Below are 18,975 nucleotides of genomic sequence, written 5' to 3'. Positions count from 1 at the left end.
GTTGTGACAATCAGCTCTTTCGTGTGAGGTTAGTTCTAGTTGTTGCTTTAAAGTAGTTTCTTTTCGGGTGTAGTTTCAGTCCTTGTTTGCTCGTTACTTTTGAGGAAATGAAACATGGTTGTACCACTTACCCTGACTGCTTCAGCTGAAAGTTCTGCTTATTCAAAATGAAATAGCTAATTAGTACAGAGCTGCTTAACCTGACCCTGTGTTTATTTCTAAAGTGATGGTAAACACTTCCTAAGTTATGTCAAATACAGAGTTTGTTACCTATCAAGCCCGAGTTAAATAAGGTAAAATAGTTGATTTCTCTTTCTAGTGCCAGACTGGCCTCTCTCTTTGGTCTGGATCAGACAGTCTCAAGCCATGGAAATGAATTCTTCCAGTACACTCCACCAAAGCAGCCCAAGAAGGGTCAGACAGCAGCTGGTAAGTAATTGGGCTTGAGAGTGGGTTGAAAGCAGCAGCATGTGTTGCTGGGAGAACGAGGGCCTTGGTGAGCAGCAAATCGTTCACTTAATGTTCTGGAGTGATCTGACCATCCAGTGCCCTCCCCTAGCCCTGGTTACTTACCGGTGCCCTCCCCTAGCCCTGGTTACTTACCGGTGCCCTCCCCTAGCCCTGGTTACTTACCGGTGCCCTCCCCTAGCCCTGGTTACTTACCGGTGCCCTCCCCTAGCCCTGGTTACTCACTGGTGCCCTCCCCTAGCCCTGGACCTGGTTACTTGGTCTTCAGTGACTTTAGAACATCATTCTTTGGGTTTTCATCTTCTTCCAGAGTTATTTCTCCTCAGGGGAAGGGGTGTGTGCTGGTGGTTCTGTATCCCTGACAGCTCTTCCTGCTCTGTTTTTCACTCTTCGGCAGGTCCGGCAGCCCAGAAGGCTCCTGCAGCCCCAGCAGCTTCAGGAGCTCCAGCAGTGTTTGTGGCCACCGCGGTTCATGCTTATCGATAGTAGGTGCAGCAGCGGTTCCTCACGAGCTGGCAGAGCCTGTGTCTCTGCATAAGGCCTAATCATAGAGGGAGGATGTTTTGGGATGAGTGGGAAGAGACCATTGCTTATAGTCTGTGTAGCAGAAATGCTACAAGTGCTGCAAGTTTCTGCTCAGAAGAAGTTTCTGTAACTTGCCGCAGTTCTGGGTTACGCGTTGTCAAATAAAGAGCAAGTCCTGGAGTTGGCTGTGACAGGGACCCGCAGCCTGGGGTGCTGGCCTGACACGTGCGCTGTTTCCAGGCAGCTCTGTCAGCTGCTTGTGTCTCATACCTTCCTCGTGGAGAACTGAGGCAGGAGCACAGGGTCGCAGCAGTAAAATCCTCTCTGTTTGACACTGCCGTTGTGTAGAAACTCCTTTGCCCTGGATCTGGGAAAAGAGCAGTTTTCAACTCAGCCTCCATAACTAACGTGTGGGCGAGGCAAGGGAGGTGGAGCTGTAATGTCTTTAAGCTAAGAACGGCTGCCTGACCTTCTAGGCATGTGGAAAGGGACCTAAAGAAAAAAACTCAGCAGCAATAGAGAGAACCCTGGGGGGGGGGGCGGTTCTGCAGCTGAGCATCTCACTTGTCTTGCAGTACCAATGGGCAGTACTTGAAGCAAGGCAAGTACGGAGCAGCTGTGGTGGGGAACCACGCTACCAGAGAGGTGAGAAACGCTGCCCTTCGAAGGCTCTCGCGCCGGGAGTACGCTGCTGTGAGGTGGTTTTGATTTTTTGGTATTTTGATGTTGATTCGGAATGTCTTTGACAACTTGATCACCAGTCTGTGCATGTGGAAATCAACAGAAAGCCACATTTTGTCCGCAAGTACAGAGGTGCTTTGGTTAAGTTTTGTTATTTTGATACCAAATGTGTGCCGTGTCTTGTGGGATTTATGTATCGAAGGGTGAATGCACCATCTTTTTACACAGTAACTGTGAAAACTATGGAATTAGTTGAGTCTTGCTTGTTGCAAAACCGTTTGAATTGCTTGATTCCTGTAGCTAAATATCGCTTGTGTATTGTCAAGTTTTTTTAATAGCTGTTACAAAATAGCATGGAGTATTTTTGCTGTGAAAAACGCTGCTGCAAGGTGTATCTGTCAAATAAATACCGTAACCTTCGGCTTGACAAAGCACATTAGAATGGAAGACGTTTTGAGTTCCTGCTTTTTCTTTTTCCCTGCCCAATTCCTTGTGGAATCCAGTACAGGATCCTCCTTTACATCAGTCAGCAGCAACAGATCGCAACTGCAAGGATCCATCCGGGCTTCGTACTCACGGTGAGACTCTAGTAGAAAAGCATTTGGTGGCCTGTGCTGTTCGCAGCAAACGGGGGCTGGCTCTGAAATGCTTTCTGGGGTCTTAGTTTGCAACCTTGAGGATCAGACTCCTGACTGATGTGGCAAGAGGTGTCGTGGTGGCTGGGAGCGTGGCTTCGCTCCTGCTCCTCCTCCTCGTGTGTGTTGCACAAGAGGAGGTTACATCTGCCCTGTGCAGAGCACCCCGTCAGCGATTTCATCATGCCGGCTCGTAGGCCGCAGGAGGGGTGTTGTTACCTCCGGATCGCAGAGGAGCAATTCTGAGTTTCGCAGTCCTGCAGTGGGTAGAAACACAACAAAATTCCTTCTGCTAACAGTGTATAGTTCTCAGACTGGGAGAATGTGACTGAGCAAGCAAAAGGAAACGACAGCGAGGAACTGTTTTCTCTCAGAAACTTGACACTCAGCATTTTCCTGCTCATAAGAACAATTTGGAGCATTGTAAATCCTAAAATAGGATCTCTCAGGAAGTGTTTTCTGCCAGTTTCACAGAAAATTGGTGTGTTGATTTGCTCCCTTGGCTTGTTGTGAGGTGACATAATAGATGGATATTTTAGTCTGAAATAGTAGAATTTAGGTCCAAATTTCTGCTCAGAATTTCTTGCTCTTCTGTTTTAGAAGTGCATTTTGAAAGATTAATGGGTCAGAAAGATTAATAGTCAGCTCCCAGTGACGTGGATTTTTAGAGGGGAGGAAGGAGTGACTCCTCCAGTTGATTCTGGAAGTCTAAGTATAATCAATATTTGGGAAAAGATCGCTTGCACTTGAATCTCAGTTTATATCGTAGAACCTCGTGAAAGAAGCTTGTGAAAGCTGCGGCATCTATGAGGAACTTTATAATTCAAATACTCTGATTCTTTCAGGTTACTGAACACGTAAATAAAAGCTAATCTGTGCTTCTGAAGTTGGGTAGTAATACAGCAGGATTCTTCCTCTGCTTAGTTCAGTAGCTCTTGCTTTAAGCTTCTTGGAAATGGATTTTTCTGTTTGCTTTTAGTAGAAAGCATTTTTCACGTGTAACAGAGGATTGACTTCCTCTCCCACAGGTTCAACCCAACAATTACAGTACGTTCTATGATGATCAGAGACAAAACTGGTCCATCATGTTTGAGTCAGAAAAGGCAGCGATGGATTTCGGTAAACAGGTAACTCCTCCCTCTGTCTGTGTGAGGTGGACTTGCTGCGATGGAGATGTGTCTCTGGGAGCGCCTTGTTGCTGAAAGGCCTGGGTCAGGCTTGGAATTCTGTGCAGCTTTGAGCGTCTCCTGCATGCCTGTGACTGAGGCGGATCTGCGAGGAGCCTGGCTGGGTTTCGTTCCTTAGGCACAGGCCTCTGAGGAGGGAGCCTGTTCCTTCTGCTGGCGTTTTTATCGAGAGTCTCAAGTTCTGTAGAGCAGAGGGCATTTCTGAGCCAAATTCAGCACAAGGCATGTCTTGTGAGCGCATCTGTAACCTGGGCTGGGTCGGTACAGCATGGGGCCTGTGCAGAGTCACGGTGGAACGTGCCCCTGTTCTAAAGAGCAGGGGTGCTGATGGCTTTCCCTCTGCAGGTGTGCATTGCCAAGTGCAACAGCTGCCCAGTGCTCGATGCAGTCCTCTTCCAGGACCTTCTTCTTGGAGAAGGGCAGGGAGTGGAAGGAGGAGACTCACTGGAGATCGCCTACACAGGCTGGCTGTTCCAGAACAATGGCCTTGGACAGGTAAAGCCATTGCTGCTGCCTCCTGGTACAAGTGAGTGTGACAGGCCCTGGCAGGACCCTGCCGTGTCTGGCACCATGTTGGTGTTGATGTCAAAGGTGTTCTATCAGCCACACGTGGCACTGTAAGCGAGGTCATATGTGTAACCTCTGGAACAGTAACGGACTAATTACTGTGTAGGAGGAGGTGATTGAAATGCCCCTGAGTTTCTTAGGCTCTCTCGCACATTAGTGTGGTGAGAATGGCGAGAAGGGTCAGTGAATGTAGCCATGCTCCTTCGGGAACAGCGTGGGCAGCGATAAGAAGGGCGTTGTCGGACACGAACCACATTGCCGGATATTAAAAGAAAGAGATTGCTTTTCATCCACAGCAGCGGCGTCCAACCCGGTTTGGTAATAAGCAAAAGAAACACTTTGATGTTTCGAAGCAAAACCTTTAAAGCACTTCTGCTGGTTTTACTACTAGGGAAATTCATGGCAAAGGGGTTTGCATTTGCCTCCATCTGTAGCTGAATCTTTTTGCTATAAAAAGGGCTTTCTGGGTTTCATCTTTAGGGGATTCTTTGGTTTCCTGGGTCTGCCTGGCATGCCTCTCTCTAGGGATGAATGGCACTGCTTACTTCTAGCCTCCCGAAAGGCTTGTTCAGCTGCCTGTGTTTCAGTTTAATGTACAAAACTTCTAGACTGTTGTTTAATACTTGATATGAGCCTGTTGCGTTGTGTTTTACTGGGCCCAATCCTGTCCTGACCATCCAGCTCAAAGCTGTTTTAAACTCTGAGTCTCCAGCTATCGCTGACTTTAAGAAGTTGTGCTGTGCAGTGATCTAGAAGCTGAACCGTGCTCTATCTTGCATCCGAGAACTAACGCTGGAAGCAGCAGAATGGGAAATAGCATGTAAGAGATTGCAGGAGTTTATGGACTGTAAAGGAGCGTTCAGAATCTCGAGACAGTTGGAAAATGCATGTGACTCGTGGGTCTGTTCTTCAACCCTAGGTGTTTGACTCCAATGTTAACAAAGACAAGCTGCTGCGGCTGAAGCTGGGATCTGGCAAGGTCATCAAGGTAGAGCTTCGTTATAGTAACTGAAGTCTCAGAGCTTTGATTTACTGAAGATCTCTTTCAGGATTTGAATATTGTTTCTGTTCCATGTTCATTTGATAGGAAACACTCTGTAACAGTGACTCACTCAAACTTTATTTTCTTCTTAGTGTGCCTAGTATAGCCCAGTCTCCTTTTCAGTGGCGGTGTTAGGAAGAAGTCGTCCGGTTTGGTAAAAAGCAGCTTTCTGTTTCAAGAGCTGGGTTTTTCAAGTTTTGGGGGGGGTTTTGTCTTTGTTTTTCTGGAAATCGCTTAATCCATGATGTTGTTCTCAGGGAACCCTATTTCTAAAGGAGGATTTCAATTCGAGAACAACTTCAGATTCCTCCCCGCTTGTTGTGTCTCAGAAGCAGAGCATCAGAGAGCTCTGACACAACACCTGGGAGGGGGGCATGGGAGGGGGGAGACAACTGACGCATTTTAGGATGGTCTAGTAAAAGCTAGTGCTACTGTCTAGAGCAGTTTGAACCTCCGAAGTCATGTCATGAGGCTTTTGACCAGGTAATAATTCTTCAGTCAGGGTGGCGTGATCACTCCATTACATTATTCCACAAGATCGGGTTGTGAATCAGATGCTTTTGGTCATCACTGAGGATGACGGAAGTCGCTCCTGTTACCTGAGTAGTTCATAGGTGACCTGTTACAAGGTGTCCCCTGTTGAAGATGAGCTATTTTTCTACTTCATTTGTTTTAATGTGTATCTTACTAACGGTGTAGTCGTCGCCCTACTGGCATCCAATGGACAGTTTGAATTGCTGTGGCTTCTAAGTCTCCTTTGTGACAACTGTTTTCTGGGGATGCTATTCAAAGTGATCTCTCAATGGCGCAGAGTCCTGTATGTCTGTCTGATCTGTGATAGCTGCTTGTGTTACGGTATTTAAAACTTGAACCAGGTTTCTGCAGCCACGCAGAGACCTGGGAGCCTTCAGCCTTCCTGATGGAGATTGCTGTATCTGATTTCGGTGTGAATATGTTGGGAGCTGCATCTTTGTTCTTAAGTTAATGGTGCAATTTATAAGTGGCCATTATTATGTTGGAAGACAAAGGTTTAGTGCTGCAGATGGAAAATAAATAGGATTTTGCAAGACTGTCTCTATATGTGTGTTGAAATCTTCTAGAGCTGCAATAGTTTAACTGAAAGAAACTGTGATGTCACTAATCAGACTGCATTCTCTTCTGTTGTGTCTCTGAAAACCAAAGGGCTGGGAAGAAGGAATGATGGGCATGAAGAAAGGAGGGCGAAGGTATCTCATTATTCCTCCAGCATGGGCCTACGGGGCTCAGGGAGTGGCTGGCCGTGTCCCTCCAGACTCAACTTTAGTTTTTGAGGTGGAAGTTAAGCGGGTGAGTGTCTCCTGCTAGGGGATTCTTCTGTGGCTGCTGGGTGGCAGCATCTGTCTGGAAGAGGGAAACCTGCTGTTGCTATGAGAGTGCCAGCTCAAAACCGTTGTAAACCAAATACCTCAGGAAGATCCGTATCTTTAATTTTAAAAAAATTCCAAACAGCAAAACAAAACGCTAAACCCAAAATCTCACTCTAGGCTGTTGACTAAGACATGTCTATTCTAATTGTCATGGGATCTTTTCGTTGTCCTAATTGTGAGTCACTTGGGAAAACAAAATACTCTGTGAGGAATGGCGGGATGTGAAGACTCAGCTTCTCCAGTTCCAGATCAGTTTTATGCTTTTGCTTGAAGTGCGTGAGTTTGACAAAGGAGTGGTCATCAAAAATGAGAACAAGTTGCAGAAAAGTTTTTTGGGCACCCAGAAAAACATCGTCTTTGTTACGTGCTTTTTCAGGTGAAGCTGGTAAAGGAATCCTCTGGTTCGGACGGACAGAGTGTCAGTTCAAGGGATTCTGCACCTTCTCCAGTCCCCAGTTCAGATGGCTTCTCTGCAGATGCTGGTCTACAGCCTCCATCCACGATACCTCCAAAGCCTGGGTAAGGAGCAGCACATTGCTCTGTTAGTTGTCAGAGCTCCTCAACATGGGTCCCAGTGCTGCTGAACACGGCGTTTGGCAAATGTGGGTCATCTGTGTGCCAGCTCGGTGCCAGCAGTGTGGCCAAGGACTGCTTGCTAACAGGATGTGCAGGGAGCCTTCTGCTTGGACAGTGACTTGCAGAGTTAAACTGAAATGGGCACAGACAAAAAGTCATTCCTGTGCGGCACTGCTGCGGCGCAGCGTGATTAAGCTGCACGGGTTCAGTACAACATCGGGCTCATCCCAGGTAGCAGGGGAGCCCTACGGTGGTCTTGAGCCATGGCTGATTTGTTTAATTGCAAATTTTTTGTTATGGTTTATTTCTTACATTAACCAAATGGGTCAGTCATCCTTTGTAGGGAGCTCAGATTTAAGTCTTTTTGTTTCCAGAAGTAACCAAGTTATCGGACTTGGTTAGAATTGTTTGTACCAGAACGCGGTTCAACAAAAATCATCCTGCTGTAATCAGCTGTTCCACAGCCATGGAACTTGCCACAGTGATGTTCTGAAATCTACAGATAGCGTTGCAAAGCAGCTTCCAAAAGTAAATTGAAAGAAGTGCTCACAAGATAAGGAGACGTCTCTCCTAGGGCAGGTGTGTCGGACAGGAGTTAGAAACACAGAACACTGGATCCCAAACTTCGTTCCTGTTAATCTCCGATACCAACATACATGTGTTTGGCCTTTCAGGGAACCAGCAGTTCGGGCCAAGTCAAACTCCATCAGCGAACAGCTCGCAGTAAGTGCTGGTTTTATCTCCCTGATTTGAAGCCTGAGGTAGGGAAGCTCGGTTGATGTGAGGCTTGGCTGATTTCACCTCTGCAGTCGGTGTTGCTGAAGATGAAGGGAACGTCATGCAAGTCAGACGCTCTCAAATGTCAGGGTGTTGGTTTTGAAGGGATTAGCAGAACGTGAGGAACCTTAGTCTCAGTTCCTACTCTTAAATGCGAAGTTACCCCGACCTTGCGGACGCTCACAAGGCTGGTTGTCTTCTTGGATTGATGGACAAATTTAAAATGGATGACAGAGACTAATGGAGACATCCAGTGTAGGTTTGTACAGCTACATGAGGAGACTTTCAGCGTGTGCCCCCAGATAGAAGAAGCTGCTAAGCAGCTTCCTTAATTAACGCATTTTCCTCTTGGTGCTGTGTTTTGGGCAGGGATAGACTTCTGCGTGATGACAGCAGTGTCACCCCAGAAGAGGAGTCTATAAAGCAAACCAGATTGGCAGACCCACAGTGCTGCCTTGTGTGCTTGAAAATCAGTTTTTCACACCGTCATTGAAAAATGGAAAGAACCAGAACTAAGTCAGTGATTTAGAAGAGTCTAATCCCGACAGATGCCTCTGCAATGCCTGGAGAGCCTAGGCTGAGACAAAGGCAGAGTGACTGCAGCCCTTTCTTTCAGAATCCAGATGTAGCAAAGGCAAAGCTCATTTCTCGGATGGCGAAGATGGGACAGCCCATGCTACCCTTCCTTGCCGGGACAGCAGGCAGTCAGCTGGACTCCAGCGACTCAGAGATAGAGGTACATCGCCGCTCACAGAAATGGGACTTTTTGATGCTTTTTCTACAGCGTGGGTTCCTTGAAGGGGAGTCTGTAGCAATAGCTCTCTCCCTGCCCCGGGAAAGCATGCTCTGTTTGTGTGGCAAAAGGGCTTAACGATTCCGCTGTTCCTGTCGAGTTCAGCTGGGTGAATCGGGTAACACCAAATCTCCAGTGATCTTGGGGTCAGGCTGCTCACTCATTCCTGAGCGTTCCTCGTAATAGGCTGCCTGTTTTTAGGATCCAAATACGCTGAGAGGGACAGCGCAACCAGTGGCTTCATCGTCCGTGAGGCCATCGCAGCCAGCTCACGCAGTACTGCCCACAGTGTCACCCCAAGGTAACGTGCTGGTGAGCTGGGTTTGGCACAGCGGCATTTCGCTTAGCCTAATTCCTAAAGCACAAGACTGGAGTCCTTGGAGCATGTCTTCGTTGTGATCCAGTGCACACGTGGCTGCTTGAGGAGGAGCAGCCACCGTGCATGAGCTGCTCAGTCGTTGAGTGTGCTGGGGCGGCACTGAGCTTTCTAGGACATGGGGTTTGTAAGAGCAACAGTTACAAACCCCTTCCCAGCAAGCAGAAAATTTTTTTGTTTGCTTGAAAATGATGGAAAGCAAGCCAAGTAGTCAAAGCCAACGGCCTCCTGGATTGTAAAGTAGTCAAAGCCAACGGCCTCCTGGCTTGTATCAGGAACATTGTGGCCAGCAGGAGCAGGGCAGGGATTGTCCCCCTGTACTCGGCACTGGTGAGACCACACCTTGAATACTGTGTCCAGTTTTGGGCCCCTCACTTCAGGAAGGATGTTGAGGTGCTGGAGCGGGTTCAGAGAAGGGCAACAAAGCTGGTGAAGTGTTTGGAGAACTTGTCCTGTGAGGAGCGGCTGAAGGAGCTGGGACTGTTTAGTCTGGAGAAGAGGAGGCTCGGGGGGACCTTATTGCTCTCTACAATTACCTGAAAGGAAGTTGTAGGGAGGTGGGGGTCGATCTCTTCTCCCATGTTAAGAATGACAGGACGAGGGGGAATGGCCTCAAGTTGCGCCAGGGGAGGCTTAAGTTAAATATTAGGAAAAATTTCTTTACAGAGAGGGTTATTAAGCATTGGAGGTGGTGGAGTCCCCACCCCTGGAAGTGTTTAAAAACCGTGTAGATGTGGTGCTGAGGGACATGGTGTAGGGACCCTGGCAGTGCAGGGGGGACGGTTGGACTCGATGATCTTTAAGGTCTCTTCCATCCAGATGATTCTATGAAATAAGCGCAAAGGACATCAGGGTGCTGGCAGCTCTGGAGTAGGCTTGACTTGTCTTCCCGTGGCGGAATAGTCACATCAGCTGCTGGTCAGCTGAGCACCTTTAGAGTCAGGCTGAATAACACCTTGTGTTGGTAGGCTTCAGAGCTGCCTTTGTCTGAATGAAACGAGGTTGTCTCGATGTAGCTAGAAGCAGGATTTCTGTGAAAGGTAACTCTTTTCTCGGCCTTTTATCACATGCTTGACTGGTTTTAATTTCCATAAGACTGCACACAGGCTTGCGTTAAATTTTTGTCTATTTAGTAAATTTTTTTTGTCATTTCACACCAAGTAAGTTCAATTATTTCTAGGTACTTTCTGGCGTGATGAATTTCCTTCTTCCTTTTCAGTACCTCAAGCATCTGGTCCTACACCCCCAGTATCTTCTGCTGCTTTAATACCGGCAACAATCCAGCCCCATTCAGCTCTGCCTGGAGGAGCACAGGGCTTTCAGGTACCAGAACGAAATCGAGGAGAATGTTGGCACTTCTGTCCTTTCTCATAAGTCTTACTGTCTTCTCCACTGCTGGGAGCAAGGACTCTCTAGCAGCATGGAAGGATGAGAATCCCAGGCTGTTTCTGGAGGCTTTTCTTTGGCATTCTCAGGTTTCCATCACATGCCTCTTAGAATTTAATCAAAAAGGGCTAACTTTCTGTTTGCTGATAGCTTCCTACATTGAACTAAGAATTGACCAGACTTTGTATCTGCTTTTGTAGTGGAGAAAATAAAAACTTCCAAGTACTTGTAGAGCAGGTGAAATCAAAAGCTTTTTAGTTGAATTTTTTTGTGGTCACAGTCTGGTTTTCTGTGAATGCTCATTTACATACTTTTTTTTGTTCGTGGGTCACGGCTCTTCATCCAGCAAAAGAAGAATCTTTTCAAAAGGCCTGTGGTGCTTCTGCTGTAAAGTGATGCAATCTGCTCGATAACGAGGAGCCTTTGGGGGCTGAATGCACAGTGCATTTTCCACATCAGATAGTGAAGGTTTAGTGCAAAGCTATTGTACAATGATTTTATAAAATCGAAACCAAAGCTTTTTACTATCTGCTTTCTGTAGTTATTTTCACTTAACCTAGTTTCTGGAGTTTTTGGAAATCAGTGGCCTGTGTCATATAGATGCACTGGTTATTTTTAAAGGGTCCAGGCAGAGGAAGAAAATATTTGATAATGAATAAAAATATTATGTAATATAAATAATTCCCCCAAACAAACAAACCCCAGACTGGCGTGGCGTGGCATTGCATTGCTTTGGCTTTGCATTTTCCTGCTGCTGAAAACAAGGAAGGTGGCAAGGAACAGGATAAAAAAGAGGCTTTTCTGGTTGGTGAAATCAAAACCAGTGATTAAGTGAAGTTCTGAAAGTTTTGTTTTGAAAGTTTGACCCTGATGTCCTGGATTCTTCCAGAAACATGGCCCAAGCTGTATTGTAACTTTTGCTTTTTCCTTGCCTGAGAGAATCAGTTGGTACAAGAGGGGTGCTCGGTATATTTTGTGCATTCCTCAGCCTGAGCTCCCTCAGCTGAGCCCACAGCACTTGAGTTGCCCTCGAGTTGTTGTGTTGCACCCTTTAGGCCTTGCTAGGAACTGCCTGGTGTCCGGGTGAGGGTAACATCAGAGCGCGCTGTTCCGTGCTGACCTCTGCCTCTCACACACGCAGGGTAACAAGGCTTTGCTTAAACTGCAGTGAATAAAGTAACTCATTAAGCTGTGGTCGCTTGAACACGTATCTAAGCCCTGGAAGAAGAGGGGCTGTTGTTTTCCCTTGATGACGACTGTTGTTTTCCCTTGATGACGACTGCTGTGTAATTTGCCTTCCTGCTCCTTCATTCTGTTTTTCTCTATCCAAATACCATCCTTGCTCTGGGCTGTAAAAAATGTGAAAACTGCTTCAGTGTGAGGAGGGGGGAGGAAATAAACCACATTCTAATCTGTTGAACTTGCTCTGCAAGGCGTATCCAGGAACGGCCTTTGCTTACCCCCAGGCTGCTGCATCTGCTGCTCAGCTCCAGCCCGTCGGACAGATGTATCCCGCACCTTACCAAGGTATGTCTATAAAAAAAAAGCACCTGCGTTTTCAGAAGGCTGCAGAAAACTGTTTGTAATGATGATTTGGGTTTCAGTAGCAGCATACGCATGTTCATCCCGTCTGTAAGGCTGTGCTGCTTCACTAGTTCTCTATTTTTTAACATCAGATAGGAGGTAAACATTTCCCAGTGAAGATCCATCTTTTTCTTACCTTAAGGAACTTTGTGCAGGGTGGAAGGGGATGGAATTTCTAGGTGCATTCCCAAGGCTGTGTGTTGCCGAAGGTATTTTATAGCTGGTGCTTCCAGTGAAAACTGTAGCAGTAAACAGACCCCTGCCAGCCAGGGAAGAGTTCAAGTGTACGTGTAGAGGCCTTTACTAAGTGAGGGGACAGCCCTGAAAAAAAGGAGCAACCTAGGAAGGACTAAAGGCATTTAAAGAACAGTTCAGTCCCTGTGGATGGAGACTTGAGTACCGCTGAACCTGTCTTGGAGCACTTTTTTCAGTTCAGAGTTTCAGAAGCTGACCTTTGTTCTACCGTGTGATCATACCTCTTTGTGTACTGCTCTAGCGTGTCTGGGGGCTTCCCTCCTGTTGACCCAAGCGCTGTCACGTGGCTCAAGAATCTCCTGCAGTCATAAACCTGCCTGTTCATGTTATTTTGAAAATACTTAAGTTATTAGTTTTCCAAATACCACATTCTTTTTATTTCTGGGAAGACAGTGGCTGTCTATCTGCCAGGCCCTAAACCACTAAGGGTTGCTTTTGCTACGTCTGCCTGCAGGCGTTACCCCCTGGTGACTGTAGATCTCTCTTTTCACCATTCCAGCACCTGGGGATGTTACTTCCTTTTTGATGACAGAAGCTCGACAGCACAACACTGAGATCCGAATGGCCATTAGCAAAGTGGTGGACAAAATGGATCATCTGGCTGCCAAGGTAACGTATGGCAGAGGCAGAGGCAGAGCTGTTAACAAACTCACTGCTCCCCAGGTGTCTGCATTTAAGTTTGTAAGTGAGGTACCAAGTGGAAATTCCAGCTGTATCAGACCCTGAAACACTGGCAGTTCAGCTACTGTGAAAAAGCTCAGCCTGGGTTTTGGGGGGAAGGTGCTGTCTCTTACTGTCTAACATATTGTATGATGCCTTGTGTTTGGAGAGATTTGCTGCCCTTCAGGAGGTGTCACAGCTGATAGAGCAGTGTACACCCTCCAGCTGGTCAGGTGGAACAGTGAAATGGATCTTTGCAGGTGTCTGACTCGTCCCTACACCCAGAATTTCATTTCATCTGGCTTAAGAATGGCTTATCCCTGCAGGTGGAGGAGTTGAAGAAGGAGAATGCTGGTAACAGCTCACTACTGCCTGGTATCTCCTCGGTTACCATGGAAGCCTCCATGATCATGAGCAACATCCAACGCATAATCCAGGTGAGTGTGGCCAACCTTGTTTGACAACTTCCATAACCATGAGCTCCGTGAAGTGGAACACACTGTTATTGCTAACGAGGATAGCACATTACTGCCTTGGCCCAAATGTCCATCCACCCACCCACGGGTGTGGCCAAAAACATCTAGGTAAGAACATGTGAGATACACAACGATTTTCACCTCTCTCCCTCCAAAAAAAGCTGCTCTTGTCTGTTTGTGGTCTGGGTACTTCCTGAGCCAGAGATGATATAGTGGTGTTTCACAGGCCTTGGCAAAAGTTCATGTGAGAGAAATTTAGCCTCTTCTTAAACCGTTATGGATTTAACCCACATCGTCCTGCAGAAAGGAGTTTTGCAGCCGAAGTACCGTGTTGTGAGAACCACCTGCTTCTGTTTGTCACTGCTTAATGTTACGCTTTGTAGTTTTTCCAGGCAGAGCCTTCCAGTCTTGGGGTTTGTGGGGGGAGAAAGTCAACCAGACGCAATAGTCTCTAGAACGTGGTTTGGCAACCACTGTCCCGTGCCAGAATTCCTGCTAAAGGCAGCACGGCGCCTTCCTGTGGTGATGCCACAGAAGGCGATAAGTCTCAGCGCTGTGCTGCATCGACACAAAACAAAGGTTTAGGTACTGCCGCAGGGAGGCTGGAGTGAGATCGATGTTGACGCTGGGCTTTGCTGTAGGAGAACGAGAGACTGAAGCAAGAGATATTTGATAAGAGCAATCGGATCGAGGAGCAGAACGAGAAGATCAGCGAGCTGATTGAGCGGAATCAGAGGTAAGGAGTGGGAGGGACCGGGTGAGGAGTGCCAGGGACACCCATTCCACCCCCCTGGGATCAGGCTGCGCTTAGTGCAGGGCACCCTGCGAAATGGTCCGGGACTTGTGAGGAAAACTGCTTTGAGATACCACCTTGTCTAGCTGAGCCCTTTGCTCCACGTCCTGTTCTTCCATGAACACTCACGCAGTCTTCCCCTGTTCACAGATACGTCGAACAAAGTAACTTGCTAATGGAGCAGAGGAACCATTCCCTGCAAACAACCAACGAAAACACCCAGGCAAGAGTGTTGCATGCAGAGCAGGAGAAGGTAATGGTGGCAGCGAGCAGAGCCAGAGACCTCCGGCTGCAGCCCGGAAAGCGGCTGCTCGTCGCACTAAAACGTGCTGAAGTCCGTTCTCTTACAGACAACTGTAGTTCTGAACTTTGCTTTGAAAGCTGATTTGGGAAAAAATTGAGTATTTTATGATTTTCATGGCACAGAGGATATAAACACAGACCTTTGTGCTGTCATAGCTGCCCTGTTGTTGTCTGAGAGGCAAGTCTCTGATTTGTTGTTAACTCTGTAAGCATATGGCCAGCGTGGTGAGGAACTGTGTATCACAGGCTTGGTCAGGTGGAAAATGCCCTTTGTTTATTTAGTTTCACTGACAGTTTCAGAAAAGTTGTGTTCCTTCTATTTCAGACATAGAGCAAATGTAGCTACAAGAAAAATCATTTCCTCCTAGAGGTTCTTCGTTGCACTTCTATGGTTGTTTTTTGTTAAATACTAATCAAACACTGTTTGTTTCTACCCATAATATATCGTGCCTTTGTGAGGGGGCTGTTGGGCAATAGCTTTCAGAGCAGTTCAGTGCCCTTGCGCACGGCTGCGTGTGCTGTGAGGCCCGTTTGTGGCGGGCTGGCTTCGAGGGCTGCGGCTGCATGGTGTCTTCTACGCTCCCTCGAGCGCCGGCTTCTGAAATGGCCCCAGTTCAGGCTCGCTCTGCGCTCCCCTGCGGAGCTGTGCGTCTCTCCAGTTCGAGTGGGATGATAAACGCGTGAGAACTGTAGCGGCAGCTTTCCAAACAGTGCCAGCGAGAATAGAGCGACGGAGGGCCGGAGGTGGACGGCTGGTGTGAGCAGGCAGTCAGTGTTTTCCCACGGAGAGCCCCGTAGTACATGGGGAGCGTGAGAGATTCTAACCAGAATAGGTCAGATGGAAATCATAGATAAAATCCCTTTCTGTCACGGAGCATGACGTCCAGCTTACGCGATAAGCCACCTGGGGAGGAAGCGTTTTCTTGGAAGTATACGATAGGGTCTTTGGGAAGCTTTTGGGCCTTGTCTTCACTAGGACTCGATTCTGCAGTCGCTGCCTCGATGATAACACTGTTACATGAATGGAGTCCAGGCTAGACCAGAAACACTGTGACTCGCCCCGGAGCAGATTTCCCCAGTGCTGTGAGAGCAGTGATGGTAGCTGTGAGGGCTGCTGTTCCTTCCTCTTCCTTTGGTCGAACCTGCCTTGCGCTGTGACTGCAATTGCTGAGACCACTAGGGACAGGCAGGATCAGGGGAGAGAAGTTTAAGCTATTTTATCCATTCTTTACTTAAAAATAGGGTGGCACTGTTTCATTTTGTGGTACAGGCCAGGCATCTGTACCCAGGATCGCTGTGACTGTTGGTATTGGTAACTTCAGCCCTGGCAGAGCGTGTCACAGCATTAGCTGTACCCTAGTGAGTGATCCCCAGTGCACTCTCGATAGTCACGCGTAGGACCGCTCCTCTGTTCCCGTAAGGATACCCTCAGGGTCTTTCTTTTTCAGCCAGGCTTCGCTACCTTTTTCTGCTCAGCATTTCCAGGTCTCAGGGTGTTCCCAGGCTCCTCTGGCATGCCTTCGGCTCCTGTAAGGAAGCGGTTTGCTTTTCTGATGATGATTAATGCCTCTGCCTGTCAAGCTGTGTTCTTAACTCTTCCTGTTTCCTGTCACTGCTTTCTCTTCCCAGCACATGCTGCCGGTGGATCGGGGCTGGGACCAGGTGAGGCAGCGTCTGCTGACTGTGGAGGTGACAGATGACTGTGCCCTAGGGAGTGCCAGCCCAGCTTCCTCTTGAGCTAGGCAGAAGCTGGCTGGTGTTAAAAGAGTTGCCTCCGATCTGGAGTTAGCATGGCTCTTCAGCTTGGAAAAGGGCTTTATAACCGGCCCCCTCTTTCCTGGGGAGCCCCTTCAAAGAACTTTGTCACGTTGCTGCCTGTTTCGTCTCCCCCTTGGGAGCAACAGGACATGATCACGTAGTTGTCAGAGCACATACAGATCACCTAAAATTCTTGGTACCTGAAAGCAGGAGCTGAGCTAGTATAGATAGGAAGCGTTCACTGCAGGAACTTCTGTCTGGTAACAGCTCCTGGCACAGGATTTCCTTTTTATTTTCCTTTACTGGTCATTAAAGCCAAAGACAAGTGTTAAAAATAACCTCTAGATGTGCCATGGCATTTGGGTTTGGGTTTAGCTGGCTGGGAGTTCCTATCTTGAACTGCAGTGAGGTGTTTCTGGAAACAGAAGAGGAGAGCAGCTCTGGTTTTAGGCAGTCTCTGCTGAAATGCTGCCTCCTCTGTAAACCGAGCGCTGCGGGATCCCAGCCCTCAAGGTCAGCACGGGCTCTTCCTCACCAGAGCTGGAACAGTTCTGTGCACGGCTCTTCTCTACCAGGAGGTGGTGGTCCTGGGCTGAGAGAAACGCTTCCCTTGGCTTATGGGGATCCAGCAGAGCGGAACTCGGGTTCTGAACGTACCAAAAGCCTGTTGGGAATCTGAGTGTGGCACAGCCGGAGCAGCTGTTCAGGTGTTCTCTGCAGCCAGCGAGGTTTTCTGACGGGTGCTCTGTCTTTGCAGAGCATCCTCTGAATTTTGTGTGTCGTGCAGCAAGATTGGGAACGTGACTGTGTGGGTTTCCCTTGCTGCCTTGAGCCTCTCCTGCTGTACTGTTTCCTAGTTAGGAGTCTAACCAGCTGTGTTCATACCTGGTTCTACCTGAGTCGCTGGCTTTGAGCAATACTCAGTCTAAACAGGTTGACAAATTACGGTAAGAACTGTGCTCCAAAATGACAGCCTTGCCCTTGCGGGCCAGTCAGGGTGACTCCGCGCTGTGTGCTCTGGAGGGAAGGAGCTCTCGTGGCTGGAACAAGCCGATGTTTTGTGTGGCTTTTCAGCGATATGTAAATTCAAAGGTGATGAGATGTCGGGTCCAGGCTTTTACCTGAGTAGGTGTTGTCATAGCCTGACCACTCTCAGCAGAGCCGCTGAGCTCTGGTACTAGTCTTAAAAACACGTGTAAGCTTTTCAGGAAAACTCGCTAACGTGGTGATGAGGTGGTTGGTTGTGGCTTTGTGCAACTTTCCAGTCAGTCCAGACAGGTTACAGCCAAATGACTCGCAGTAACGTGGCAAAAAAGTTACCTTGCCTCTTCAGTTGGGAGATGTCTGAGATGCTGGATCCCAGCAGTTCCCGATCGGGTCTCCAATACCTTAGCAGCTCTTCCTGTGAGAACAGTTCTGGCACCTCCTCACACTCAGCATATCCTTTTGTCCCTTCCCTTTTGCCTGCTCCATGTTGTGCTACAGGCCAAAGTAGCCCAGGAGTTAGCAGCTGCCACGGCCCAGGTCTCGCAGCTGCAGCTGGAGCTGACTGCCCACCAGAAGAAGGAGATGGACCTGCGGAAACAGCTGTCGGCTGCGCTGCAGGAGGCCGAGAGACAGGAGACGCAGCTCAACAAGCTGCAGGCGCAGTTAGCAGGTAAGACTTGGGGTGCCTGGTCTGTGAGGGCTCCTTTGTGTCGTTCTTTTTCCTCTTCCCAAAGTGATGGGTTTTTCCTTTCTTCTGGGGTGTCTATTCCTGCTTTCTCTGGGCTCAGGCATGAGGGTATTAAGAAGGATGTTGAGGGAATGCGGTGTCTGAAGGGTGTGAGCATCCTATTACCACTAAAAGGAGAGTGGGCTGAATCCGTGAACAAACTCATCCCGTCACGGGGATGCCATGTAGAAGCAATCTCTGGGTGTTACTAACATCTTGTAGAGGAAGCAGCGGTGTTGGTGAGTTGAGGTAAAAGCTGAGGTACAAGCGTGGCTGTTTCACAGATGAAGCTCTTGATTAATTCTGGTTCCCACTGCAGGTGTGAGCCGTGGCGTGGGTTTCATTGGGGAAGAGATGCTGTTCCTTCCCATCAGCCCCCAAAAGCGCTGACCTGAAATAAACGCAGCGCCGAAACCCACAGCAAAGTGTGTGTTTTGCAGAGCTCCAAGAAGCCTCTGAGGACACTCAAACTAGATTCAAAGCTGAGAAGCAGAGCCGCAAACAGCTGGACATGAAGATTACAGCGTTGGAAGAAGAGCTGTCGGACCTCAGAGTGGAAAAGGAGACTCTTGAGAGGGTACGTCCAGGGGCAGCATCGCAGAGATACGCAGGGTTTCAGTTAACTGAAGTTCAACCCTTGCTAGTAAACATGCAACTTAGGTCAATCTCGACTCACCCGCTGGCAAATATCCCTGTGCTGGTGGATCCTTTGGGCTGAAGTGGGTTTTGTTTGTAATATCTTAGTAATATATTAACCTTCCTACCTCTAAAATATTCTCAGCTTGACTTTAAAGTGATAAAATTCCCTGCTCAGAGAAGCTCTTTCTGCACAAGGAAGAGAAGCTACTTTGGTAGCTCGGCCTGTTCTATGTCCCGTTCTGTGCTGCAGAACCTTGCAGAGAGGAAGAAGAAATCCCTCTCGGAGAGAGCTCAAGCAGAGGAAGAGATGGAAGAAATACGCAGATCGTATCAGCAGGAGCTGGACAAGCTTCGGCAGCTGCTGAAAAAGGCTC

At 48.1% G+C, this 18,975-nt stretch overlaps 1 protein-coding gene across 1 annotated transcript in view; it reads left to right on the top strand.

The window, feature by feature from the left end:
• Positions 1 to 319: 319 nt before the first annotated feature.
• FKBP15 (FK506 binding protein 15, 133kDa) overlaps positions 320 to 18,975 on the top strand; it is a gene marked incomplete at both ends in the record, with an annotated part of 21,803 nt that continues 3,147 nt past the window's right edge. The window contains 21 exons of the mRNA XM_010138639.1: positions 320 to 429; positions 866 to 953; positions 1,569 to 1,638; positions 2,178 to 2,252; positions 3,338 to 3,436; positions 3,842 to 3,991; positions 4,983 to 5,051; positions 6,288 to 6,431; positions 6,888 to 7,030; positions 7,762 to 7,810; positions 8,481 to 8,600; positions 8,859 to 8,958; positions 10,253 to 10,356; positions 11,853 to 11,946; positions 12,758 to 12,867; positions 13,245 to 13,355; positions 14,036 to 14,130; positions 14,338 to 14,440; positions 17,734 to 17,905; positions 18,403 to 18,539; positions 18,852 to 18,975. The exon at positions 18,852 to 18,975 is cut by the window's right edge and continues 6 nt beyond it. Coding sequence (XP_010136941.1) covers positions 320 to 429; positions 866 to 953; positions 1,569 to 1,638; positions 2,178 to 2,252; positions 3,338 to 3,436; positions 3,842 to 3,991; positions 4,983 to 5,051; positions 6,288 to 6,431; positions 6,888 to 7,030; positions 7,762 to 7,810; positions 8,481 to 8,600; positions 8,859 to 8,958; positions 10,253 to 10,356; positions 11,853 to 11,946; positions 12,758 to 12,867; positions 13,245 to 13,355; positions 14,036 to 14,130; positions 14,338 to 14,440; positions 17,734 to 17,905; positions 18,403 to 18,539; positions 18,852 to 18,975 — 2,267 coding nt within the window. The remainder of the gene's footprint in view (positions 430 to 865; positions 954 to 1,568; positions 1,639 to 2,177; positions 2,253 to 3,337; positions 3,437 to 3,841; positions 3,992 to 4,982; positions 5,052 to 6,287; positions 6,432 to 6,887; positions 7,031 to 7,761; positions 7,811 to 8,480; positions 8,601 to 8,858; positions 8,959 to 10,252; positions 10,357 to 11,852; positions 11,947 to 12,757; positions 12,868 to 13,244; positions 13,356 to 14,035; positions 14,131 to 14,337; positions 14,441 to 17,733; positions 17,906 to 18,402; positions 18,540 to 18,851) is intronic.

Source organism: Buceros rhinoceros, unplaced genomic scaffold (genome assembly GCF_000710305.1).
Source record: "Buceros rhinoceros silvestris isolate BGI_N320 unplaced genomic scaffold, ASM71030v1 scaffold30946, whole genome shotgun sequence".
Taxonomy (NCBI): Eukaryota; Metazoa; Chordata; class Aves; order Bucerotiformes; family Bucerotidae; genus Buceros; species Buceros rhinoceros.
This window is presented reverse-complemented; position numbering and strand designations above follow the sequence as displayed.